Source organism: Moschus berezovskii, chromosome 7, assembly GCF_049115385.1.
Source record: "Moschus berezovskii isolate FMDL1 chromosome 7, NW_MosBer_1.0, whole genome shotgun sequence".
In the NCBI taxonomy this organism is placed as follows: Eukaryota; Metazoa; Chordata; class Mammalia; order Artiodactyla; family Moschidae; genus Moschus; species Moschus berezovskii.
In genome coordinates, this window is record NC_142466.1 from 112,723,800 (window position 1) to 112,751,090 (window position 27,291).

Genomic DNA, 27,291 nt, shown 5'->3' on the forward strand with positions numbered 1-27,291 from the left:
TACTGCTCCATTGGGCGGATTGACCTTAGACTGTTCAGTCATTCTCCTGTCACTAAATATTAGTGTGCTTATAAAATTATACCTATGTATGATTTCATATTTCTGATGATAAAGCTGATGATGCAGAATACGCAATTTGAGGGTCTAGACTAGGTTAGTCATGAGTCTTAGCAACATGTTGGAGTGACTGGTATTTATCCATCTATCCATCCAGCCATTGAACTACACATGTTGGTCACCATATTAGCAGATAAGCAGAGGCATAAAGTATTCAGATTTAGGTTTGGGGATGAGCTCCCTGGCAGCTGGGTGGAGGAGGAACAGGACCACCTGCAGACTGTGAAGTTAGCAAGCACGTGGGCCCAGGGGCTGTGGAGCTGCCCTGTGAAGCAGAAGCCCTAAGATTTGGGACACGGTCCCTCCCTTAAGTCTTTCAAGTTGCTGAAGAATGGTGATTCTTTTAGGAGGAGATTTTGGCAGGACCATTGCATTTTGAGAAATAATGGATTGGGCTATGACCTTTCTTGATATTTTCCCTCTCCAGTTGCTCTGTAGAAGTTGCTCAGATTTTCAGAGCTTTGGGCTTGCTCACCCTAGTACAGGAGAAGAGGGCTATTATCCCTCTCCCTTCCTAGCAACTATCTCCTGAACAGGGGCCAACTCTGGAGAACAAGTAGGATCCCAAAGGCTATTGTGGTTAAACGGAGATTGAATCCAGACACATAAGATACTAGCTGATGGGGAAAGCCACTGTCATATTCCACTGCTGGGGTTTGTCCCATTGAGGGATTGGCTTGCCCCTTGGAAAGCTGCTGAAGTGAATTAGATGGCATGGTAAGGAAACTGCTTTTGATTGTAAAATCCAAGAGTGATTCATCTATCCCCTGAATGTCAGAACTAGAAGGTTCTTTAAGCACTGTCTAGTTCAGCCCAGTCATTTTCAGCTAAAGGAACTGAACCATTCCTTCTTCCTATTTAATACCTGCTGCTGCTGCTAAGTCACTTCAGTCGTGTCCGACTCTGTGCGACCCCATAGACCGCAGCCCACCAGGCTCCCCCGTCGCTGGGATTCTCCAGGCAAGAACACTGGAGTGGGTTACCTAGGATCCTGATAATTCCCACACATAGTAGATACCAGACAGATATTGTTAAAAGAATAAAATTTGAGGTCCGATGGGTAAAGGATTTTCTCATAACCACATATCAGATCTTCAGTGGAACTTTGAATCATTTATAAAATGAAGAAATAGTGCAGGTAGTAAGTCTTTGACCTGTTGATTCTGGGCTGCTTTATATTTAAGTGTGTCCACCAGCAGAATAGATGACGCTTAGACCCAAGAAAGGCCCTCCTGGGTGGTGGGGAGGAATTTCACTTAAGGTCATATTCTGGAAGCTCTGACAAAGATAGGGAGGATTTATTATTGTTGTTTAGCCTCTAAGTCGCGTCCGACTCTTTGTGGCATCATGGACTGTAGCTCGTCAGGCTCCTCTGTCCTCCACTATCTCCTGGAGTTTGCTCAATTCATGTCCATGGACTCAGTGACGCTATCTAAGTCTCTCATTCTTTGTTGGCCCCTTATTTTGCCTTCAGTCTTGGCCAGCATCAGGATTTTTTCCAATGAGTCTGCTCTTCGTGTCAGGTGGTCCAAGTATTGGAGCTTCAGCGTTAGTCCTTCCAGTGAATATTCAGGGTTTATTTCCTTTAGAATTGACTGGTTGGATCTCCTCACAGGCCGTGGGAGAATTAGGACGATAGGAGAGCAGATTTGTTGTCACCGACACCTTTGGCTCAGTTGAGTCAGGAACTCGTTCAACCGTTCCTAAGTCGGTGTGTTTCCTTCTTTCCTTGGCCTCCTAGAGAATTGGGATCAGCGTGTGACCTTTGCCTGGAAGGGAGATTCCTGGTGCAGTATGCCTTCAATGCCTCCTCCCCGATGCCCTGCGGCCCATCAGGACACTGGAGTCCTCGAGAAGCAGAAGGTAAGTCAGACTGGGGCTCTTTTGCAGGTTGGGTGTGCAAAGAACTCTTTCAATGTAGATAGAGCTTTGTGATTTTAATGGTCTTTCTCATGTACCATCTGGAGAAGGCAATGGCACCCCACCCCAGTACTCTTGCCTGGAAAATCCCATGGACGGAGGCACCTGGTAAGCTGCAGTCCGTGGGGTCGCAAAGAGTCAGACACGACTGAGTGACTTCACTTTCACTTTCCACTTTCATGCATAAGAGAAGGAAATGGCAACCCACTCCAGTGTTCTTGCCTGGAGAATCCCAGGGACGGGGAGCCTGGTGGGCTGCGGTCTATGGGGTCGCACAGAGTCGGACACAACTGAAGCGACTTAGCAGCAGCAGCAACATGTACCATCTCATTTGATCTTAAGATTGCCCTGCAAGACCAGTGGTTTTTTTTTTTTTTTCCTTTTTAGGTCTGTTTTTTCTGACCCCCCCAAAAAATGAATTCTTTCTGAGATATAATTGACTTTTAATATGTGTAGGTTAAAGGTGTACACAGAGAAGGCAATGGCAAGCCACTCTAGTACTCTTGCCTAGAAAATCCCATGGATAGAAGAGCCTGGTAGGCTGCAGTCCGTGGGGTCGCTAAGGGTCGGACACGACTGAGCGACTTCGCTTTCACTTTTCACTTTCACACATTGGAGAAGGAAATGGCAACCCACTCCAGTGTTCTTGCCTGGAGAATCCCAGGGACGGGGGAGCCTGGTGGGCTGCCATCTATGCGGTCGCACAGAGTCGGACACGACTGAAGTGACTTAGCAGCAGCAGCAGCAAAGGTGTACAATGTGATGACTGATAGACCCTTGGGTTGGCAAGATCCCCTGGAGAAGGAAATGACAACCCACTCCAGTATTCTTGCTTGGAGAGTTCCATGGACAAAGGAGCCTGGTGGACTGCAGTCTGTGGAGTCGAAGAGAGTCGGACACGGCTACAGCGACTTAGCATGCAGAGCACATTTATTTTAAAGTCACCACACCTGTCACTGCACAATTTTTTTTTTGCGGGGGCGGGGAGAGCGGGGAGCAGTGAGACTGTTTAAAATGTGCTTGTTATACAGTTTTTCAATACGATATTGTTAACTGTTGCCACCATGCTGTATATTAGAGCTCCAGAATTTATTCATTGTATTGCTGGGAGTTTGTACCCTTTCCCCTCCATCAAGGCCAGTATTCATGCATTTGTTCAGCACAAGTCTTTTTGACAACCTGAACTGTCCTGGGTATGTCATCCCACTTTACGTATGAAGAAGCAAAGCCCCTGAGGAATCAAGTACCCAAGGCCACATACCTGATAAGACACCGTGTGTGTATGTTTGTCTGTGCCCTAGACCTTGACAGCCTGTAGGTACAAACAAGCTCACGTCAGAATCAACATACATACTGGAGGACTTCAAGGCATCACGAGTCTTTGATTCTTCTGCAATTATTCCTGGGAATACCCAAGGCAGTCTTCCATGGGTCACAATTTTTCCTCTCAGACTCCTGCCATGTCATTTCCTTGTCAGAATCCATGTATCAGCAAGACACTGGAGGGAAGCTCCTCGGGATGGCCATGGTTGTGGGCTCCACCCACAAACCTTCCATTCTAGGGGTGGGGCGGTCTCCCAGGCCTCCCTGCAGACCAACAGTCTCTCTGCTCCCTTACACTCACTGCCACAGCCCCTCAGTTTTCTAGAGAAATTAAGAAAGTGTCTTTCACCCAATGCTTTGTTGCCCTGTCACTTGGCCCTGAAGGAAGGCAGCTTGCAACATAGCGAATCTCATGGCCAGTTGCCCATTCGGAGTCCTTCTGTGGTGTCTCTTTCTTCAAGGTGCATGTCTAGTCCCTGAAGCCAGGCTGGCAGAAACCCCACACCCGCTCTCAGCCCTCCGTCTCGCCCTCTGTTGCCCTCGGAGACATCCACACAGAAGCCCCCCCCCACCCCAATCCTTCATCGTGCTCTGCGGGGCGGCTCACGCCAACTGTCTTTGGGCAGGGACCCCCGGCTACCTGAGGAAGCAGAATCTGACTCTTCACTGAGGTTCAGCGAGAACTCCCCCGTTCTCCTTTATATTTTTAGAAAGAAGGTTGAAAAAGAGAAAGCCAGAGATAGAATAAAGCAAGGGAGAAGGATCAGAGAGGAAACGTGAGGGAGAAAAATAACAGCGCTGTGCTCTGTTATCTTCTAAAGCAGCTTGAAATAAAAAGGAGAGTCGAACTGGGGAACTCTAAACAGATCCATCAGGAATGGAAAGCCCGAGGGGTGCCTGGGAGAAGCCCTCAGCTTGGCCTCACAGAATCACGGGCTGTCAGATGTGGAAGGGACGCCTGGGGTCATCCGGCCCCAATTCCCACCCTGGTCAGGAATCCCCTTTGTGCGTGCCCAGCACCGGCTCATGTATCTCCTGGGTCTCCCCATTCTGGCACCGTCTGCCAGAAAGGTCTTCCTGAAATCTACAGCGGTGACTTTTTCACCAAACTGAACCCACGTTGGATTCTCCCACAAGAAGCCTCTGTGTCTCTCCCATGCAAGGAACAAACCCATGTCCTCTCCACCCACCGCAGGGACTATGCACCAGGCAGGCACCATGCTGAGCACAGGCACTCTGCAGAGCTGGCTATCCGATAGGAGAGTCAGATGCGTGTCCGGGAGCATTCTCCATCTGGTGTGATGAGGCTTGTGCTGATAGACCTACAGAGTGCAGGGAGAGAAGCAGGAAGTGGGGGACCTCACCCCAAACTGAGACTCACACCCCGCCGAGGAAATATCAGCCTATCAGTCAGCAAGGTGCATTTAAGAATGTGAGAGGAGTTGGCTATGTTGAGAGCACTGGTTATTTTAGTGTGATCTGGAGACTTAAGGGCCTCCGGACATCTTAGGAGAAGGTGATGGCAACCGACTCCAGTACTCTTGCCTGGAAAATCCCATGGACAGAGGAGCCTGGTAGGCTGCAGTCCATGGGGTCGTGAAGAATCGGACACGACTGAAGCGACTTAGCAGCAGCAGAAGGCTTCTTAGCGTGTCCTCCAAGGAAAAGATATTTTCATAACAATCCTATGACTCAGTTTACCTTTTTCACTCGCTTTCTCTCCTGAGTGTCCAGCGGTGCTTCCCAGCGACTACGTGGCACGTGATGCCTTACTGCTTAGACAGCTAATGGGATGCATGCGTATGTGTTCCTGTGTTTTAAAGCCTCTCAGTTTTAATCCACAATATGGTAAAGACATAGATAATATGTCCAAGAACAAAAGCTCTTCAGTAACGGGGTAGGAACTTAAATGGGTGTGGAGAGAAAGGGATAGACTAGGGGGCGGTGGAGCTGCGGTGAGATGTGTAATGGCCGGATGATGGGTTTGGACTGTTCTGAGGGTCGTAAGGAGATGCCACATACCTCGGCAGGGGTCTGAGAGATGGTGAGATGTGCCTGTTATAAAAGATCACCCGGTCTGCTCTGTGATGAAGAGGTTGGGGGTTGAGCAGACCTGGTGTGGGGTTGGGGCGGGGAGAGAAGGGTGCATCTAAGTGGCTGTTGTAGGAACCCAGGAGAAGGAAGGTGGTGGCCTGGTTGAGGTCAGTGGCAGTGAGATTGGAGAAGAGTCAGTGGAATTGAAAGACATTTGGAAGGACGACAGGGCTTCCCAAGTGGCATAGTGGTAAAGAGTTCTGCCTGTCAGTGCAGAACAGCCAAGATGTGTGAGTTTGATCCCTGGGTCAGAAAGATCCACTGGTGTAGGAAATAGCAACCCGCTCCAGTCTTCTTGCCTGGGAAACTCCATGTGCCGAGGAGCCTGGTGTGCTACAGTCCATGGTGTTGCAAAGAGTCAGACATGACTGAGCGTGCACACGTGATGAAGTAGACTCTACCCTGAGACTTTTCTGGCTAAGATCATCTCAGTTTGTTCTACCACTTGAATGAATGAAATAATTCCCTGGTATCACCCCACACCACCATCCAACCAAACTATCAATTGGTTAGGTCTACTCCTGGTTCATCCCTGACCCTCTTAAAGCAGGAGTTGCAGAGCAGAGTCCCACTGAAATGTTGAACCACCTCCCCTGTACCCAGAGTTAACTCAGGCCTCCAAGAAAACCCAGCAGCCTTGGGTTTTCCTTTAGGATATGCAAATTTTAGTACACGCAGGCCAGGAAAAGACACTGTTCTTTTTTTAGAGCATCCTATTACAGGCTCTGTGATCCATTTGGCTCAGACCCTTTTAATATTCTTGAAGAAATAAACTTTTCCATGAGCCAAGCTCTGCAAAGTATTTCTCAACTCATTTTCATCCTATTTATCTTTGTGTGTTTAAGTTTTTGGACTTCCCAAACTAACATAAAACTCCCCAATCTGTGAGCGATCCCAGACGTATCTTTGGGGTAGGGGAAAGAGCATGGGTGCAGGGAGGATGACGGGGTTGGGGTTTTGGTCTGAGCCTGGCCATCAGCGTGCTCTGTGCGCTTGAGTGAGTCACTTTGCCTCTCTGAAGATAGCATCTTATCAACAGAATGTCCTTTCCAGCTAGGATATTCCACAGAGCCACAACCTCATAGTTTTAACTCCACATTAACAAGATAGAAAATTCTTCACTTAACAAATATTTATGGCATATTCACTGTGTTCCACTAACTCCGTCTTGTGAACTTCAGGAAAAATATAATCATAGAAATTCTTGCCTTTGGCCACAGAATGTGGTTGTACCAAAAAGAAATCCTATTTTCCCTTCTCTTGAGCAAACACTGTACTTCACAGATGAATATTTTCTGAGGTTTTCAATACCACGGTACGCTTGTAGCTCAGGAATCAGATAGCTAGATCTGGTTGACTCAAATCTCAGTTCAGATCACTTATGCAAGCATATAATACATTGCAACTGCTGGGTTTTCCGTGAAAGGGTAACGAATGGCACTGGCTGTTTTCATTTTTTTCTTACTTGTGTGAATCTTTTCCCCATTTTTGTGCCCAGAATATTTCAGGTGTGCTGAAGTATACATCTAGAAAAAACTTGGCACCGACTTTTTATAAACAGTATTTGTGTCAACAGCTGCAGTATGTATACACAAAGATATGTAATAGGCGTCTGTACAGATTGTCATAAATGTAAATTTAAACCAGTGTGGGTTTGTGTAAATATATTTCACACACGTATATTGCCTGATCTCTAGTGGATAGCTTATGTAAACATGTGACTTTTCATATAAAAAAGACACGGACTTGTAATGAAGTAACGGTTCCTGTGTACTTTGTTCCTTGCCCCTTCCCTTCTTTCCTTTCCCCTTCCTTCCCTTCTACCCTCCCTCCCATTCCCTTCCCTCTTTCCCCTTCCCTGTCTCTCCTTCTCCTCCCCGCCTTTCCTTCCCTTTCCCTTTCTCAACCCCTCTCCCACACTCGTCACCACCCAGCTTATCAGTCTCCCAGGTGTGTTCCTTTTTCCTCCTTAGGGACTCTGATTTGTCCTCATTGCTTCCCACGTTCCCTTGGAACAGGCGAGCGTTGTGTCTTGTCTGCACTGATGCAGTAGTTTCTTAACTGATTTCACTAGACTGGAAGCCCCATGTGAGCAGAGACCATGTCTGCAAAACCCGTTCTTCCAGGGACTATAACCTAGCCCTGGACACAGATAGAGGCAGCCATTCTCTGGACGGTTGGATGGGTGGGTGGACCAATGGATGGATGGATGGGTGGAAGGGTGGATGAATGGATGGACAGATGGATGGATGGAGAGTGTCTGTGACTCTAAATGTTGGTTTTTCCGAAAGACAACCTTCATTTACTTTCTTGAAAGTCTTCACTAACTCCCCAGCTGTCTTAGCATGAAGTTCAGTTTCCTTAAGGTGACACACAAGACCCTTCATAATCTGGGTTCAGCTTATTTTGCCAGCCTTACCACTTACTGGTTTCCCTCTGCACTCAAAACCACAGTCATCGTATTTCACTTTCTCTCTTAACTATTCTCTTTGCTTGGAATACCTCCTCTTCCCAGACTTTCACTTGCTAATTCTTCTTGATGTGTCAAAGCAGAGCTAATGTATTTGTGAGTATGTTCGTCTGTTAAATATCTCATCCCATTTGAGTTTTATAGTACCCCTTTTATAGACGACATTAGAGTAGGTGATATGGTGAGAAGCTGTATAATTGATATTTGAACCCATATTTTATTCCTTCAAAGTCTGGCATGCTCTCTGGACCCACGGTATCAATAGTATTCTGCTCCCCACCATGGAATTACTTAACCATCTGAGGCTCTGTTTCCTCTTCCATAAAATGAGTTTCATAAGACCAACGTCATGGACTTATTGGCAGGATGAAAAGAGTTGAGGCATGTAACATGCTTGGCACAGTGCCCAGCACACAGGATGGTCAGTGTGTGAAGCCTGGTGTTATTCAAGGGACTCAGTGCCCCTTGAAACTCTTTTTTTTTTTTTTTTTTACATCTAAAAGTTTCTCCTGATAACCAGACAAGCTCACACTTTGCTAACATTTCTAGTCCTATTTACTTACTTGAGCATAATGATCAAGCTTAGTTTTTTATCCTTTGGAAAGCATTTGGTCTCTCTGTTGATTAACAAGAAACCAGGGATGAAAGTCGGAGCCAAACAAATTTGTCATCTTTGCTGTCCTGTGGCTTCCCACCACTGAAAGTCATTTTTTTCAAGGAAGGGAGAAAGATTTCTCCATTCCTTGTCAGCTCCAGGAGAATGCATGGTGGGGGACAGGGGGGTGTTCACCTAGAACATACCATGACATGGCAGGCTCTCATAGTCCATGGATCCTTCACTTCTTTAACTCCATATGAACACACTGGAAGAGTCTTCACTTAAGTATTGATTGAATGTCCCCTGTGTTCCCTGATGCCGTGCCAGGCACTGTATAAAGCACTGAACATGGCAACTGAGCAAAACAGAGCTACAAAACAGAGACAAAAATGATAGCCATCTTACAGGATTTTGGTGAGAATCAGATGAATACATTAATGGCTAAGGAATGTGCTTTGTATGTATTGAAACACTGCCCTTGATAAGGCTTTTTGAATGATTAAGTGCTACATGAGTACCAAAAGACCCACGGCGTCAAAAGGATCAGGAGCTCTTTGGGTTGGAGAATTGACAGGAAGAAAGACTTCAGCCTTATTTGTGGCTTTGACTTGAACAGCTGGTCTCCTGTCCAGCATTTGCTGCAAGTAGTAAATGAAGCTGGCCAAGGGAAGGTGCAGGGAACCTCGTAGTCGTGTCCATCTCTTTTTGTTCTGACGCGTTATATCTAAAACGTCTTTTCAATTGTCCTTGTCCTTGGCCCCTCTCCTACCTCCCTTGCCCGTTCTCCCTCCTCTTTTTCTCTTATCTTTTCCATCTCCCCTGGGCATCATGTCTCTACTCCCTTGGCTGGGCAGAGGCAAGGGGATTGGAGATACTTAACTTTCACTGGAATGGCTTTTCCACCCAAAATCAGTTTCTAGTGTTCATTTTGTGGTGATTTCTATTATGCTGTAACATTATCATAAAGCCTTTTCAGGCTAAGATTGATGGGTTTTTTTCCCCCTTTTGCTTTTGAAATATCCAGCATCTCCACCCCTATCAACCGTGATTTAAGGGGGAAAAAAAAAGAATGTAGCTCATAGGACAACCTGAGATCTTCCATCCTCCCCTCACCAGCTGATGTGTATCTCTTGCTAGACACCCTTAAATAAATCAGAGCCACTCATTGCACTGAATCCTGATTACTTTTCTCAGCAGTGCAAAGGAGAGTTCTCTGAGGGTCTAGGACTAATGATCTCAGCAGAGAAAAATTCAGAAGTCACTGCTCAGGCTGAGATCAGTGGGGATGAGGCATCGTCTCCCTGGGGAAAGACTGGAAGAATCTCTCCTTCCGTCTCCCCGCTCCTAAGTAGCCCTCCCCTCCCTGAGTCCGACTGGACAGAGCTCAGAGAAGCTCCGTGGTATGGAATGACCTCATGTGGAGAAGGGGAGGCAAAAAGATAAGATGGCTCCAGGGCTGTGTTCCAGCTCTGTCATTCAGGGTTCTAGACAGTTTCCTCCACAAAAACTCAGCCCAAGAGGCAGAAGCTATCATAACTCACCTCCTCTTCGCTGGAGGTTTCTGGCCCGTCTGTCCTTACAAGCAGGTTGTACCAGAGGGAGTCTAGTTTATGTTAGTGGCCCTGGCATTCTGTCTGGAGAACAAGGAACTTTAGGATGAGACAGAACTAGGCTCTGGTGCTGACTGTTACACATCAAGCTGTGAGACTCTGGTTAGTTCACTCCACATCTCGAAGCCTTGGTTGCCTCACCTCAGAAATGAGTCCTTGCAAGAATTAAACTGGTTCAGAGGGCATTTAGTGTTTAGTGTGCATCCCTTCTTTCTTTCCATCAAGTGAGAGATGAGGTGAGATATCTTGGGCCTCGACTCAATCGTAAGCAACTTATTTGAAGGTAATTTTGGCCAAACATCTCGTGATTCAGTTCGTTCAGATCCACGTCACTGGGGTAGGAATGAGCAGGGGTGCTGTGCATACAGCAGCTTCACCAAGACACTGAGAATCTTCCCTCTCTTTTGCCTTCCCTCTGAGTCCCAGTCTGGCCATTGTCTCCTGAGGGCTGCCGGAAACTCGGAGGACTTTCCAGAGCTCATATCCTCATTTCTTGTCCGCAGGTCATCCAGACGTTGAGCAGCCCTGTAAGTCCAGTGTCCGCACCTGGAGCCCCAATTCAGCCGTCAACCCACACACGGTCCCTCCAGCCTGCCCTGAGCCCCAGGGCTGCCACCTTGACCTGAGATTCCGCTACCCCTTGGTCCCCGAGTCTTTGACCGTCTGGGTGACCTTTGTCTCCACTGACTGGGACTCCAGTGGGGCTGTCAATGACATCAAACTCTTGAGTGTCAGTGGGAATAACATCTCCCTGGGGCCTCAGAACGTCTTCTGTGATGTCCCGCTGACCATCAAGCTCCGGGATGTGGGCGAGGAGGTGTATGGCGTCCAGATCTACACGTTGGATGAGCACCTGGAGATTGACGCAGCCATGTTGACCTCCGTGGCAGACAGCCCACTCTGCCTGGAGTGTAAGCCTCTGCAGTACAAGGTGGTTCGGGATCCTCCTCTCCAGGTGGACGTGGCCTCCACCCTGCACTTCAGTAGAAGGTTCACAGACACGTAAGTGTGCTCTCTGGACAGGGAAATGACCAGGTAGGGGACGGGGGGTTGTAGAGGGATGTGAGGAGGGTCAGAGTGTCCTGTACTGGAAGGAGGTTGATCACAGACAGACTCACCTCTGGGGATTTGTCACCTGGTGTTGGGTGAGTTGATATGGTGGGAAGAACAGCGGACCAAGAACCACGAGTCCCGAATGCTGGTGGCAGGTCTAATATGTGACTCTAAGCCTCTCTGACCTCTCTGTAACTTACTTTTCCCAACAGTGAAATGAAGGAGGTTGGATGAGGTTAGCAATGAGAAAGTCATTTATTAGTAATGAAAATACAAGAACTGGAGTTTGTTAATGACCTTTTTAGATTACATGGAAGTGTATTCATGCACTGTGGTTGCCTTTTGAGGAAAGGGTGAAGTGACAGCAGATTGGTTGGGAACTGGGCATGTTCCCAGATGTTTGCTTAAAAATAATGACTGCTGCTGGTGCTAAGTCGCTTCAGTCGTGTCCGACTCTGTGTGACCCCATAGACAGCAGCCCACCAGGCTCCCCCGTCCCTGGGATTCTCCAGGCAAGAACACTGGAGTGGGTTACCATTTCCTTCTCCAATGCGTGAAAGGAAAAAGTGAAAGTGAAGTCGCTCAGTCGTATCTGACTTTTAGCGACCCCACGGACTGCAGCCCACCAGGCTCCTCCGTCCATGGGATTTTCCAGGCAAGAGGACTGGAGTGGGGTAATGATGGCAGGTGAGCATAACCTGTAACCGTCTTTGTTTTCCAATGTGGACGAGAGGTTTGTACCCGTTTGATTCTTCGGCGCCCTCACAGCTCTAGGTCTCCATGATCCTTTTTGGGTTCTCGTTGCTTGGATGTGAGATAATGTTTGTTCTTAATATTCCTTTCTCAAGCCGTTTCTCTATCACCTCTTCCTTAAAGACCCTAAGGATTTATGTTTTGTGACAGGCACCACCTTACTATGGAGCCATTAGTGCTTTCCCTCTCCGCCAAGCCATGGGTTAATGTCTTTGCATCTTTGACTTATTTCATCCTCTCCACAACCACAGCCCTAGTCTCCTTCTCATTTTACAGAAGGAAACTGTAGCTTAGGGATGTGAAGTCACTTGTCCAAGATCACATACTTAGGAAGTGGTGAGGTCAGGATTGGAATTCATCCTGGCTCCGAAACCAGTGCACTTAACCACTGTTCAATTAAAGATGCGATTCCAGTTTCTGCTTTAATTTAACAAATGAGGGAGCCTTAGCCTCACCTAGTGTGGATACTAAGAGTCTATGAAGTCACATCTGTTGAACCTTACCTCTTCTATGTACAAACGACACGGATAGGGAACATTTTGAGAACTGAAAAGAACAATACCTCAGGAGTCAGACACCTTGTGTCTAGCCCCAGCTGATCCACTTACTCATGCTAGATAAATCAGTCAATCTCTTTGAGTTTTGATTTACTCTCTGTCTGATGAAAATGTTGAAGTCGATGGTAACTATGGGCCTTTTGTTGCACTTTCTTTGGTTCTAAGATGATATAAGACACAATCTCTGCTCTGTCTGTTTGAAAATATGTGCTAAGCCAGTTATTAATAGAAACCAAGTTCTGGAGGAAACTTTTAATCTCTTTAAGAGACAGAACCACTTTCAGACCCTTTACCAGCACTTCCTTTTACAAGGCCGGCAATTAACGTGCACATTGCAAGCAAACCCTTGCCCGTTCATTGACTCAGAGATGAAGAACATCTGTTTAAGAACTCAGAGGGAGCCCTTGGTTTGTGTTTGAGGATGTACTTAAAAGATCGTCTTGCCTTGAGAATCCTCCATAACCCCGTCTCTTCCATCTCCTCACTTGTCTAGATTGGTAAAGTTCTATGAATATGCATCCACTTAACATTTCTGTGTAAAACAAGGAAGAGAAGATATAATAGATGTCTTAAAACCTCAACTTAGACACAGCTCTTTTTTGGTATTTTTTAGCCTGGAGCTGTGAGCCTGTAAGAGCTAACATAGGTAGATAAGTACAGGATGATAGATTGCACTAAAGAACTAAAAGCACCCTGAGTGCTCTTCTCAGCTAAGCCACTAACTTGCCTATGTTCCTAGACTAGTCACTTACTCTTTCTGGACCTCAGAGGCCTTATATCCACGAGGAGGAGGTTGTACTAGACGAGGGATTCTCAGACTGAGTTGCACATTACAGAACTTGGGGATGTTTTAAAATCATCTCCAGCTCATTTACATCCCTGCCTCCTCCTTCCTCCTGGTCCTGCCCAGGTATTGATTTAATAGGAAAACGAGGCATAACCCTTAGGCCTTTAACATCTCACGGGTTGATTCTAACTTGCAGCCAAGTTTAAGAACCTCTGCACCAAAGCAGGCTCTTGAAGTGTGGCCCAGACCAGCAGCAGCAACAGGGTCTGAGAATTTAGAAAGGGCAGGTTCTTAGGTCCCAGCCCAGACTGCTGACTAAGAAACTCTGCATACAGGACGTCTCCAGATGATTCTGATGCTGTTTGAAGTTTACTTGTTATTATTCTCACTGATCTCTAAGCCCCAGGAAGCTCCAAGTTCTCTTTATTCATACGACTGGCTACTCATTCAATTTACAAGTATGTATTGAGGACATTCTAGGTGCTGTAGTCTGTGCTGGGAGCTGTAGATTTCGGGGATGACTCAGCCCTCTTTCCTTAGACACTCACAGTTTATTGCTGAAGACCTTAACCACTTGGTAAAATTGCCAAGTCCTAGGCCAGTTTGCTTCCCAAATCACCACTCTTCAGGTCCAGACTGTGTACCACTTGTCCTTTCATCCTCAACAAATGTGTCTTTGGCCCCGACTATGTTGCAGGCTCAACGACTAGACTGAGTCCTTCATTGACCTTTTCCTCTTTGTCTTTCTCGAGTCCCAAGGAATTTATTGGAGACCTGGGCTGGTTCGGGCTCCGTTTCCTGACTTGAAAGTTCTCTGAGACTCTGAAAAAATAAAATATCGTTCCAAGTCAACCTACTATTTCAACTCCTTTATCTCTTGGTAATTTGAGTTCTAAACTCCAGCACAAATACCTCTTTGTGTGTGTGTGTGTGTGTGTGTGTGTGTGTGTGTGTGTTTCACTACTTTCACATTTTTTCCATATCAAATAAATTGGCTCTTAGACAAGTTCTATATAAAGACTGTTTTGGAGAAAAAGAGGAGAGACAGAAAAAATGCTTTCTTTTTCTTCCCTGACTCAACCCATTACATGATTCCCTTTGACCTTTGTCTTCATTTTTTTCTCTCAACAAAAATATTTATTCTTTCTGTTATCTATACTGGAGATAGTTTCCCAAGGTATGACATTGATGAAGGAAGAGGCTTCTGTGCTTACCCGATGGACGCTTCTCGTAGACTGATTGCTCTTGGCCAGCACAAGGGAGAACTGCGGACTGTCTCCCTTAAGTGGAAGTGCTCCTTTAAATGAGGTCTGACACTGACGGAGGAAAAGGGGGCCCGTGCTGACTCCACTCCTAACTCACTATGTGACATGAAGGCACGTTGCTTCACCTTTGTTTTTTTTTTTTTCTACATGTAAAGTGAGGGGACAACATATAAAGCTTTTCTCTGTGGATAGGAGTTGTTCTTAGTTGATTCATTCTCTTTGGTTGGTTGTTTTTTAATAGTAAAAGGGACTTGGCGGAGACTGTTTATCTCTGAATCAGTACCCAGCATGGACCTCATGCATGTCCAGTGAAAGGTGTAGTTTGTGGGTAATGATAACAATAATAATCTAATAACCACTTACTGAATGTTGCCTCTGCTTTAAGTGCCTTTCACATATTTATGAGGCAGGTAAAGCTCAGAAAAAAAGGCCCAAGCTCAGAAGAGTGAATTATTCAACCCAATACAGCTGGTAATGGCAGTTGTTGTTTTTGCTTAGTCGCTCAGTCGTATCCGACTCTTTTGCAACCCCATGAACTGTAGCCCAGCAGGCTCTTTTGGCCATGGGATTTCCCAGGCAGGAATACTGGAGTGGGTTGCCATTTCCGCCTCCACGGGATCTTCCCAACCAGGGATCAGAACCCGTGTCTCCTGCATTAGCAGGCAGATTTGTTACCAATGAGCCACCAGGGAAGCCTGGTGATGTCAGAGTCGGGTTTAAAAACCCAGGTCTAATTCCAAATCCCACCTTCTCAGCCACAACACTCCACCTGCTGTAGTAATGCAGAGGCAGAATGTTAGAGCTTAGACCTGCATCCAAGCTGGCTGAAGTTCAAGATACAGAAAGCAGAAGACAGGATTACAGTTCACAGGCTACCAGCCCGCAGACCGTTCCTGAGACCTGCTCGAGTCCAGCAACATGAAATACATGACCAGGTCTGGCTGGGAAGGAGTGAGGACACTTCTGTTTCTAACTTGACTGCCAAGTGCTTCTGCACTGGGCACCATGCTCCTTGGGTCTGTATTGTATCTCCAGTTGTCTCCAATAAATAAAGACTCTGGATAAAACTAAACCTTCTTTTTGGCTTGGAGATGGTGAGATATAAAGCAAACCAGGAACAACAGATAGCAGCTCACTTTCATTATTCATCAATTTATCTGTTCATTCATTCATTGTCAATTCAGTGGTTTCTAACCCAAACTGGGAAGAACTGAGCTGTAATTGAGGAATATAAACTCCTTGAGGACTGGATTTTTGCCTCTTTATCTGCTGATGCAGTCCAAGTGCCTAGAACAATTCCAGGCACAAAGTTGGCATTCAGTAAATATTTTTTTATGATTCTTGAATGAAGAATGGGAAGGGGCTTAGCAGTTGAAGAGATATGGAGAAGTGGTAATTTACTAAGTAGCTGCTGCTGCTGCTAAGTCACTTCAGTCGTGTCCGACTCTGTGCGACCCCATAGATGGCAGCCCACCAGGCTCCCCCGTCCCTGGGATCCTCCAGGCAAGAACACTGGAGTGGGTTGCCATTTCCTTCTCCTACTAAGTAGCTGCTATATGTCAAACACATACTAAGGTCTTTGCTTAAGCAATCTCATTTGACTTAATCTGCACAACAACTCCACAAAGTAGGTGGTCCTATGCCCCAAGTTAGACAGCAGAACCTAAAACTCAGTCTCCACAGCTATCAAACAGTGTAACCATTAATGAGGTTTGCACGGAGTTTCATCAACTTCAATGCTAGTGCTATTAATTATTCATTCTCTAGTTGAACAAATTTGTCTGTGTTGCCTACTTTGGTCGTGCCTCTCTGTTCTTAGAATCGTTGTTTTAGAGCTAGAAATATTCTCAGAAGTTGTTTCTCCCCACCAGCTTATTTGTCTGTCCAAATTAATTTATCTATCAATTCTTTCATATTCAGACCTATTAAGGTGCCAACACAATCTCTATTTATACCTCACATCCTTGGTATTCTCAATATATGTCTTGGAATAAATGAATAATGATAAGGGAAGGATGAACTTTCCTGGTAACTCAGCTGGTAAAGAATCTACGTGCAATGCAGGAGACCCTGGTTTGATTCCTGGGTAGGGAAGATCCCCTGGAAAAGGAACAGGCTACCCACTCCAGTATTCATGGGCTTCCCTGGTGGCTTAGATGGTAAAGTATCTGCCTGCAATGCAGGAGACCTGATTTCAATCCCTGGATTGGGAAGATCCCCTGGAGGAGGGCATGGTAACCCGCTCCAGTATTCTTGCCTGGAGAATCCCCATGGACAGAGGAGCCTGGCAGGCTACAGTCCATAGGATCACAAAGAGTCAGACACAACAGAACTACTAAGCACAGCATAGCACAGCAAAGGAAGGATGTATTCATATGATCTCGGTGGAAATTGTTGTGAATATGAGTCCACATTTTACAAATCACACCCTAAGTCTCGTTCTGTGGATTCCACATACTCAGAACCCCCATCAATAAGCTCAGAAACTTTATAGTTCACTCATCAGTTCATTTTCTGGGTGTATATTTGTTGATTCCCATCATGAACCCAAGCACTTTCAAGGCACTAGCAATGCAGTAGTGAATAGAGCAGAGGACCCTTACTTTTACTTGATCCCTGTGATGTAGTTGGAAGAGACAAAGTCTCTTTGTCTTTGGGAAGCACTACACAGTACCCCAATTGGTTAGAATATAGTAATTTTTAGATAGGTTGTCAGGGAAGGCCTCTGTGATAAGGTGACAATTGAACAGAGACCAGAAGGGTCTCCTCGTGACTTATAATAAAGGCTGGGTGACCTGTCATCATTGAGATCCTAGCCTGTTTGGAAGAAGTATCTTATAACATGATCCTTGGTCTTTGATCACTGTCTAACCTGTCTTATCTTTAGCTATGTATGTTTATTCCTCTTACCTGGTTCAGATTCTTAAGTACGAAATTCAGCACACTTATCTGTAACAGAATCAGGGTTCCATGAATGCTTGTCGGGTGAGTGAGTGAAAATGGGTCAGCAGTAGCACAAAGTGGGACCTCTCAGAGACGAGTTTCTTGCCTCCAGATCTTAGCTGCAAGACTGACATGTGACTCCATATTAAACATCAGAGGACTGGGAAATGCTGGACCAAATCAGGGCCACCTGAAGCAGGTGGCTCTTTCATGCTGTTTCTGTGGCTCTCAAGCTGAGTCACCATTTCATTGTTTTTCTTAGGGCCGTTTCTTCTCCTGGCTGTTTCTGTGTATCACGTAGTCATGTGCTCTTTGTTCTTATATACGCGCCTTTTTTCTCTTTCATTCATCAACCAAATAGTGAAAATCTGTAATTCAATCGTGTTTGGTAATAACTCCTATATTCACAGATATTTACTAGGCGTCTTAGAGAGCCCTGATGCCCGGCCTTATGAGCACACAGTTTAAAGGGGGAAACAGGAAAAAAAATCAAGTGATTATGCTACAGTATGAAAAGTGTGTGGGGTGAGGAGCATAAGAAGGCTATATAAAACACAAGAAGGGTCTCTAACCCAGCTGGAGATGATTTAGGAAGGTTTCTTGGAAGAAGTTATGTCTAAGTTGAGACCTGAAAGAGGTAAGAGTTGATTATTGAAGAAGTTTGCCATAGGATGGATGGTTGAAAAATGGATGCTCATCAAAAATTGATAAATACATAAACAAATGAGTGAGTGAATGAATGGACAAATCTAATGTGCTTCCTGGCAGAAGAGCGTGTTCAATCTCAGATCACATGCAGAGTTTGGAGGAGGGTATGTAGTCATCTGGATTGTCTATCCACTTTGATCCTTAAATCTACTTCATTCCTTTTAACTGCTACATAATATTCCACAGTAAGAATGTGCTGCAGGTTGTTTAGCTGTACTCATGGTCACGACTACTCAACAAATGGAAGTGCTTTGTCTTTGCCCATTGAATGGGTAAAACAAGGCTTTTCATTGGTCTTCCTGTGATTGAGCATCTTGAGTGAGCGTCTTTTCAAATATTGACTGGCTTTGCCTCTCTCTTCTGTGACTTGTCTATTGACATGTTTAAGTGCCGTCTGATTGTTAATCTTATCATATGTCGGTTTTCCTAGCTGCTAAATTGGGATTTTAATGTCAGCCCTCCTGCATATCCATCAGTGTTCTCGGAATCTAGGGTAGAATGGGTAGTCAAGGGTGAGCTAACGTTTATGAAGGAGTTACTCTTAGAAATCATATATTCATTGATATATTTCTCAAATGCCCCTTGGATGGGAACTGTGCCACCTTTGAAGATACAGTGTTTAATTAAAACCAACCCAGGTTCTGACCTCAGTGGAGTCTAAGTTTAGTCTGTCTGTTAACCACCATTACATATGCAGGTAGCGTCTATCACCAGTGGTACTAGCTTCACTACTCCTAGTAATTACCATGTAGAATATACTTCATATATGCTCAGTCATGTCCACCTCTTTGTGACCCATGGGTTGTAGCCACCAAACTCCTCTGGCCATGGGATTTTCCAGGCAAGAATACTGAAGTGGGTTGCCATTTCCCTCTCCAGGGGATCTTTCTGACCTAGGAATCGAACCTGGGTCTCCCACATTGCAGGCAGGCTCTTTACCATCTCAGCCACCAAGGACACCCCCAGGAAATACTTTACATATGCTTAGTATTTTTTATAAGCCCACCAACGAGATATAGCTATCAGCATGCCTTATTTTTAGACGCGTATGGTCAGACTGAAAATGATAAAGTCATTCAGTTATTCATTTAAGAAAGGTCTTACAGTTAATAGATGCTAGAGTCAAGTTTTACATCTCCTTGCCTGACCCTAACAGACGTGCCTGGCAAACTCTAGAGTGTAATCATTGTTATGACAGAAAAAGGATAAGGTGGTATCTTGATGAATGGAGAAAGTAGATGTTAAAACTAGTTTTTCTTGTTTCCAAGAAGTGAGAGAATAAACACACACAAGATAACTTCTTTTCCATCTAATTTTTGACCATCTAAGCAGATGAGGAAAAGCAGGCTTGACCAAGTGTGGTCATGGCCAGACTAGCATGGTTTCCAAGAAGCTGTTGCTGAAATGCATGCCTTGCCTGCATTCTGATGTTCTGTCCACCGGGACAGAGGAGCAGCACCAGGATTGGTAGCTATTTCTACAAGCCCAGAACGAATACCTCTGTTCCTAGCTCAGGCTAGCAGTATACATAGTCAGCACAATCTTCCTCTATTTCTGGAAGCTGGGCATTATCCACCTACAACTCCCTCTCATCCGTCTTAAGCCAAGTACCTCTCAGGATGAAATGCGGGCTCTGGGAACATTAGGGTAAGCAAAACCGTTTAGCAGAATCAACAGATCTCCGGGATCAGCAGCAGCCATAGACGTGCTCTCTGTCTGTAAGTTCCCTCGTGATTCTGAAAGTGTGAAGAGCCCCCGTTTGGTGCTAACACCATTGAGATCTCTCATCTATGGATCAGTCTGATGCATTACTTGACGTTTAAACCAGGTCGTCATTCTAGTGTTCTTCGACATATAGTAAGACTCACCGAAGTTAAGTGTTGAACTCAAGCCTCCGTTGATAAGCATATTCATTCATTTAGTCAGCCTTTTAATACGAAGTGCCTTCTGCATGTTAATCTCCACGCTGGCACTATAATTCTGAATCTTATAATTGGATAGGAAGACTGGTCTGAATAATAGCCCAAATAAAAATATAATTACAGACTGAAGATTATTATTATGAGAGATTATAATAGAGCATAATTCCCTCTTAAACTAAGGGGGGATATACAGAAGACAAGACTGGAGATGCAAGCAAAGGCAGGATGGTGAAGGGAGGCTATGTTATGGAGTTTGGATTTGTTCATTGGGAAGTGGAGGGCTAAACCCATCAGATCTGTATTTTTATAAAATTGCTCTTAGTACTCCATGAAGAAAGGATTGAGGAAGAGTGAGAAACTCCATTTAGAGACTATTGCTAAAGTGCAGGCCAGAGATGATTATTCGCAGGAGAAGTGGATGAATTGAAGGAATGCTTACAATGTAGAACCAACAGGACTTGGCGATATATTGGTCTCCAGGGTTCTGAGAAGGAGCTGTCCAATGGCTCCCAGGTTTCTGGTGTGAGTATCTGGAATGAGGGAAATGTTCTTTCCTGACATGGAGGAATAGATTTTAATCTAGTGTTTTATTAGAGGGTGGGGTGGATCAAGCGCTCCCTTGGAATACAGTGAGTTGGTGAAGCTGGTCTGCACGGGGTGTCCTGACATCACTTGCTTCTCTGTGCATTTGCCATTCTCCCTATGGGTCGGCAGGGTGGGCTGGACTTAGTGGTACAGCACCCATTCCTGACTTTTTAAGAAAACAAATGACTAGAAAAGAGAAGGAAAATAACAGCCGTCAGAGTAATTACAGATGTGGGAAGAATGGAGGAATTTATCTCACACTGGGCATTGGCAAGAGGAGTAGACAAAATCCATTCAGTGTGTGCTCAGAGCCGATGAGAATCCTCAGGACAGAACTTAATGGGTTTATGTTGTGTCTGTTAAAGCAGGAACCTCAGACATGACTGAGGAGAGGCTGAATTCAGAATCAGGAGATCTGATTCCCAGGCCAGCACACAAGGGCCTTGCTGCGTGACCCTGGCCAGATTCTCTCAATGCTTTTGAGCCTTAGCCCTGATCCCTGGGGAAAAAAAAGGGGGCTGATTCCTATCCATACATTCTCACAAGGGGTGTCCTGAAAAACTAATGAGCTAATGGACTTGCAAGAACATGATGCAATCCAGGGGACTGTAAAGACTGAAATGTTCATGATTCTTCCTATTGTTTGGTTTTCATTAGGGTTGTTCTTGGCCTGGCCAGAGAGTCTTTGTGAAAGACAAACACACAGACACGCACAGACACACACATGAAACCGTTTCTACCAGAAACAGCTCTACCCAGAGTTCAGTGCTGGATTTGGAGGCAGAAAAGTCAGTTGCGCTTTAATCTCTGTAGCTGAGCTAAAGAAGAAGAGAGAAAAGCCACGAAGTGCCAGTCCTAGAGTCAGGAGACCTGACTTGGCAGTGCTGATCTCCTGAGATTGTGCTATATTCCTGGCCCATGACTCCCCGGTTGTGGGCCCGAGTCCCCCCCACCCGCACCCCACCCCCATCTATGAAATGAAGTCCTAGATAGATGACTCTCAAAGTCATTTCCTACTCTGACATTCTGTTCAGACCCTCCTGGAGCTCTTACCTGCCCTGAATGTTCAAATTCAGTAAGAGAGAAGGGAGCAGGCTGCATGTCCCATGGGAGCTCAGAGACTAGCCGTCTGTAAAGAAACCCTTCCAGGTGCACTGGGGCCCTCGGAACTCCTCCCTGATCTGCTCTCTCTCTCTCTCTCTGAGAGTTCTCCAAGCTCTCCATGTGGGACAGTTTCAGAATGCATTGGTGCATTTTTTCCCTGATCTGCTCTCTCTCTCTCTGAGAGTTCTCCAAGCTCTCCATGTGGGACAGTTTCAGAATGCATTGGTGCATTTTTTCCCTGATCTGCTCTCTCTCTCTCTGAGAGTTCTCCAAGCTCTCCATCTGGGACAGTTTCAGAATGCACTGGTGCATTTTTTCCCTGATCTGCTCTCTCTCTCTCTGAGAGTTCTCCAAGCTCTCCATCTGGGACAGTTTTAGAATGCATTGGTGCATTTTTTCCCTGATCTGCTCTCTCTCTCTCTGAGAGTTCTCCAAGCTCTCCGTTTGGGACAGTTTTAGAATGCATTGGTGCATTTTTTCCCTGATCTGCTCTCTCTCTCTCTGAGAGTTCTCCAAGCTCTCCATCTGGGACAGTTTCAGAATGCATTGGTGCATTGTTTCCCTGATCTGCTCTCTCTCTCTCTGAGAGTTCTCCAAGCTCTCCATCTGGGACAGTTTCAGAATGCATTGGTGCATTTTTTCCCTGATCTGCTCTCTCTCTCTCTGAGAGTTCTCCAGGCTCTCCATGTGGGACAGTTTCAGAATGCATTGGTGCATTTTTTCCCTGATCTGCTCTCTCTCTCTCTGAGAGTTCTCCAAGCTCTCCGTTTGGGACAGTTTCAGAATGCATTGGTGCATTTTTTCCCTGATCTGCTCTCTCTCTCTCTGAGAGTTCTCCAGGCTCTCCATCTGGGACAGTTTCAGAATGCATTGGTGCATTTTTTCCCTGATCTGCTCTCTCTCTCTCTCAGAGTTCTCCAAGCTCTCCATCTGGGACAGTTTCAGAATGCATTGTTGCATTTTTTCCCCTGATCTGCTCACTCTCTCTCTCTGAGAGTTCTCCAAGCTCTCCGTTTGGGACAGTTTCAGAATGCATTGGTGCATTTTTTCCCTGATCTGCTCTCTCTCTCTCTCAGAGTTCTCCAAGCTCTCCATCTGGGACAGTTTCAGAATGCATTGTTGCATTTTTTCCCCTGATCTGCTCACTCTCTCTCTCTGAGAGTTCTCCAAGCTCTCCGTTTGGGACAGTTTCAGAATGCATTGGTGCATTTTTTCCCTGATCTGCTCTCTCTCTCTCTGAGAGTTCTCCAAGCTCTCCATCTGGGACAGTTTCAGAATGCATTGGTGCATTTTTTCCCTGATCTGCTCTCTCTCTCTCTGAGAGTTCTCCAGGCTCTCCATGTGGGACAGTTTCAGAATGCATTGGTGCATTTTTTCCCTGATCTGCTCTCTCTCTCTCTGAGAGTTCTCCAAGCTCTCCATCTGGGACAGTTTCAGAATGCATTGGTGCATTTTTTCCCTGATCTGCTCTCTCTCTCTCTGAGAGTTCTCCAGGCTCTCCATCTGGGACAGTTTCAGAATGCATTGGTGCATTTTTTCCCTGATCTGCTCTCTCTCTCTCTGAGAGTTCTCCAAGCTCTCCATCTGGGACAGTTTCAGAATGCATTGTTGCATTTTTTCCCCTGATCTGCTCACTCTCTCTCTCTGAGAGTTCTCCAAGCTCTCCGTTTGGGACAGTTTCAGAATGCATTGGTGCATTTTTTCCCTGATCTGCTCTCTCTCTCTCTGAGAGTTCTCCAAGCTCTCCATGTGGGACAGTTTCAGAATGCATTGGTGCGTTTTTTCCCTGATCTGCTCTCTCTCTCTCTGAGAGTTCTCCAAACTCTCCGTTTGGGACAGTTTCAGAATGCATTGGTGCATTTTTTCCCTGATCTGCTCTCTCTCTCTCTGAGAGTTCTCCAAGCTCTCCGTTTGGGACAGTTTCAGAATGCATTGGTGCATTTTTTCCCTGATCTGCTCTCTCTCTCTCTCTGAGAGTTCTCCAAGCTCTCCATGTGGGACAGTTTCAGAATGCATTGGTGCGTTTTTTCCCTGATCTGCTCTCTCTCTCTCTGAGAGTTCTCCAAACTCTCCGTTTGGGACAGTTTCAGAATGCATTGGTGCATTTTTTCCCTGATCTGCTCTCTCTCTCTCTCAGAGTTCTCCAAGCTCTCCGTTTGGGACAGTTTCAGAATGCATTGGTGCATTTTTTCCCTGATCTGCTCTCTCTCTCTCTGAGAGTTCTCCAAGCTCTCCATGTGGGACAGTTTCAGAATGCATTGGTGCGTTTTTTCCCTGATCTGCTCTCTCTCTCTCTGAGAGTTCTCCAAACTCTCCGTTTGGGACAGTTTCAGAATGCATTGGTGCATTTTTTCCCTGCTCCATGACACTTTGGCTTGACAGTGAGATGTCAGAGCTGGGAATTGGATTGTACTTGCTGCCTTGTGTTCAGCTTCTCGTACGGGGACAGGCACGAAGCCGATGGCCGATAAACATAGGTCAGTGAAGGCGTGAAGGGATGAGTGAACGCTTTGGCAGATGAGTAAGTGGTCGGAAATCTGTGATGATACAGATGACACCTGGTATATTGGATGTCTTCCTCTAAATATCTCAACTGGATTAGTCCCCAGAGGAGCAAGAGGAGTAAAGAAAACCTTATGGTTCGGCCTCCTTCTCCTCTTTGGGCCTCAGTGTCCTTATTCCTCAAGTCAAGGGATGAAGCCAGATGATGTAAGTCAGCCTGCCATTCACTCCGCAGGCACTGATTTAGTGCTGTCCTTGCAACCAGCCCCATGCTGGGCAGTGGAGATAAAGGAGGAACCTTTCCTGTCCTCTGGGGGCTTCATCTCATTAATACGAGAAGGGGACACTTAAGTGGTAACAAGAGTGGGAAAAGGGTTACATTAAGAGAAGCAACGGGGCTAGGAGATCCTCACTTCGCTTAAAAGGTCAGCAAAACCCTCTGGGAAAAGGTGGCGTCTTTCCTGGAAAAGTCCATGGACGGAGGAGCCTGGAGGGCTACAGCGCATGGGGTCACAGGGTCAGACACGACTGAAGCAACTCAGCACGCGTGCACACTAAGGCCAGGCCATGTAGATGGGGAAGGGGGGGTGGGTGCTGTTTGTTCCTGCTGACTGTGGGGTAAATTTGCAGGAGGGGGAGGGTTTGAGCAAAGAAGCCAGAGAGATTGAGAGGAGGGGTTCTGTAAGGATGGTTCTAGCGTGCCAGGCTAAAGGGCCTGGACTTCATCCTGAGTGTGGTGAGGAGCCACTCGGTGTCTTCAGGTAAGAGAGGATCCTGATGAGATTCGGTTTTAAGGCCGCTCTTTGGCTGTGTGCGGCTACATGGGTGGATATAAGGTTAGAGACCCGACCATATATGGTGAGGGAGGCTAAACAGTGTTGCCGACAGTGAAGCGGAAGATGGCCCTGCTCTAGGGCCATCGGGGCGGGAGCAGAAGGATCTGGGGAGGGGGCTAGGCAGTGCTGATGGATGGATGGACCCCATGGTGGTCAGAGGGAGGAGGCAAAGGAGTGGGTCCTAGAAGCACTTGTGGTACTGGGGTCACTGAGTCACGTGATGGGAAGACAAGAGGGATGTCTGGTTCGGGATGCGAGGAGGAGGAGGAATGGAAAAGTGTCTTCCCATTGCCAGTCTATGAATCAGTGGCAGGCAGGCAGCTGCAGTTGATTTGAACCATGACATTTCTATATATAGATTCAGGAGCAATGGAGGTGAGCTTGTGCATGTGCGTGTGTGCGTGTGCATGTATATGTGTGTATATGTGTGTGCATGTATGTGTGTGTGTGCATGTGTATATGTGCATGCATGTATACATGTGTTTGCATGTGCATGGATGTGTGCGCACGCGTGTATGTGTGCGCATGTATGTATGTGTGCATGTATATATGTGCATGCATGTATACATGTGTTTGCATGTGTGTGCATGTGTGTATATGTGTATGTGCAGGCATGCATGTGTGTGCATATGTATGTGTGCATGTGTGTGCATGCGTGTGTGTGTGTGTGTGTGTGTGTGCATCAAGGGTGGGCAGACAGGGCCTGTGAGCCACCTGTTTTCATCATCTGTCGATTCTCAAAGTGTTGTCCAGTGTTCTCAAAGGGGGGTCGTGGGGTTAATCTGTCGCTCTAGTACCTGTAGCGTTCCTAGGCATGGGCTTCGTTTTCTGTGGAGGATTAGGGCATGGGCTCTGTTTTCTGTGCAGGGTTAGTCGTCCCTCACGGGCTTTAATACGAGCCGGACGCCACCTTGCTGCGCCCCATGCAGAGCGATGCCAGTGCCCCTTCCATCTTTAGCGCCAGCGCTCACATTGCTGTTGTCAGAGTGGGAAGCAGAGTTTTTCTGCCCCAGCTTCAGTATCCTATAAACCGAATGATTTGAAATCTCCCATCCAAGGATGTCAGTCAAAAAACACCAGGAAAGCTGGACTCTGCCGTTAATTTTCTCTATGACTTAGGGCCATGAGTTTCCTCTCTGGCCTTAAGTACCCAGCGCACAGTGAGATACTGAGCACGGGATAGCCGGAGCCTGATTTCCACATGTCTGTGCGTCCTTCTTCTGCAAAGCTACTTGTATCCAAGCTCCGTCCCCAAGTTTTCAGCAGAGAGAATTCTGAGGTACTCACACCTCCTACCATCTAGGAATTAGACTCAAAACCTCTTGGACTCAAGAGGAGCGTTGAAGCACTGACCCTCTACAAATGAGAGACCTGGGCCCAGGGAAGGGAGGCCACGTCCTCAGAGTCACCCAGCCCTTGGATGGCGGAGGGGGACTTGGACCTCGGGCTTCCTGATTCCCAGGGCAGGTGCTCCTTTCCCTGCAGCGCAGAGGGCTGGGGCTTGGCCAGATCTGGGGATTCAGTGGCTTTGACCTCCGCTCTCTCTGACCACGAAGGAGCCTCGGTCGGCTGCCGGGAGTGAAATCGTAGCCGGCGGACGCTGGTAACGTCATGGCAGCTGGTGCCGGTGAGGGGTGCTGTAGGAAATGAGAGAACGCATTTGGCCCTGCTCCGGGTCCACGTGACCATCCGAGAGCCCTCATTTCAAAACAAACTCGATCTTTTAAGTTCAAGTTCTCCCTCTCGTCAGAAACGTGACTTCCTGCTCCTAAGAAGCCCGGCTTACAGAAGGGGCTCGGCAGACTCCGTGGACATCAAATAGCTCTTACAAAATAGCGTTTTGATGAGTTAAGTGTAAATGAATCAGAAACATAAGGATTACATTTTCCCCAAGCGCGCACGGGTTTCAGAATTTGAGGGGAAATGTCGTTTGCTAGCTGCGCGCCCAGACTTTCACCGAATCCAAAGCATTCTTGGGGAGGGCGAGGGCTGCAGGGGGTGGTGATGGAGAAAAAAGAGACGCCCAGCCCCCCAGATGGTTTTAGATGTGGTGCCAAATTCGAAAATGCTGTGGGGCTCACCCTCTGCCAGTAATAAAATCACTGGCCACCCAGCGAGGCCAAGGGGAGGAGCACGGAGGCTGC

General features: G+C 46.5%; 1 protein-coding gene across 1 annotated transcript in view; it reads left to right on the forward strand.

The window, feature by feature from the left end:
- PAPPA (pappalysin 1) overlaps positions 1 to 27,291 on the forward strand; it is a 271,571-nt gene that overhangs the window by 78,453 nt on the left and 165,827 nt on the right. Inside the window, exons 6-7 of the mRNA XM_055427748.2 lie at positions 1,859 to 1,980; positions 10,636 to 11,134. Of these exons, the coding sequence (XP_055283723.1) occupies positions 1,859 to 1,980; positions 10,636 to 11,134 (621 nt within the window). The remainder of the gene's footprint in view (positions 1 to 1,858; positions 1,981 to 10,635; positions 11,135 to 27,291) is intronic.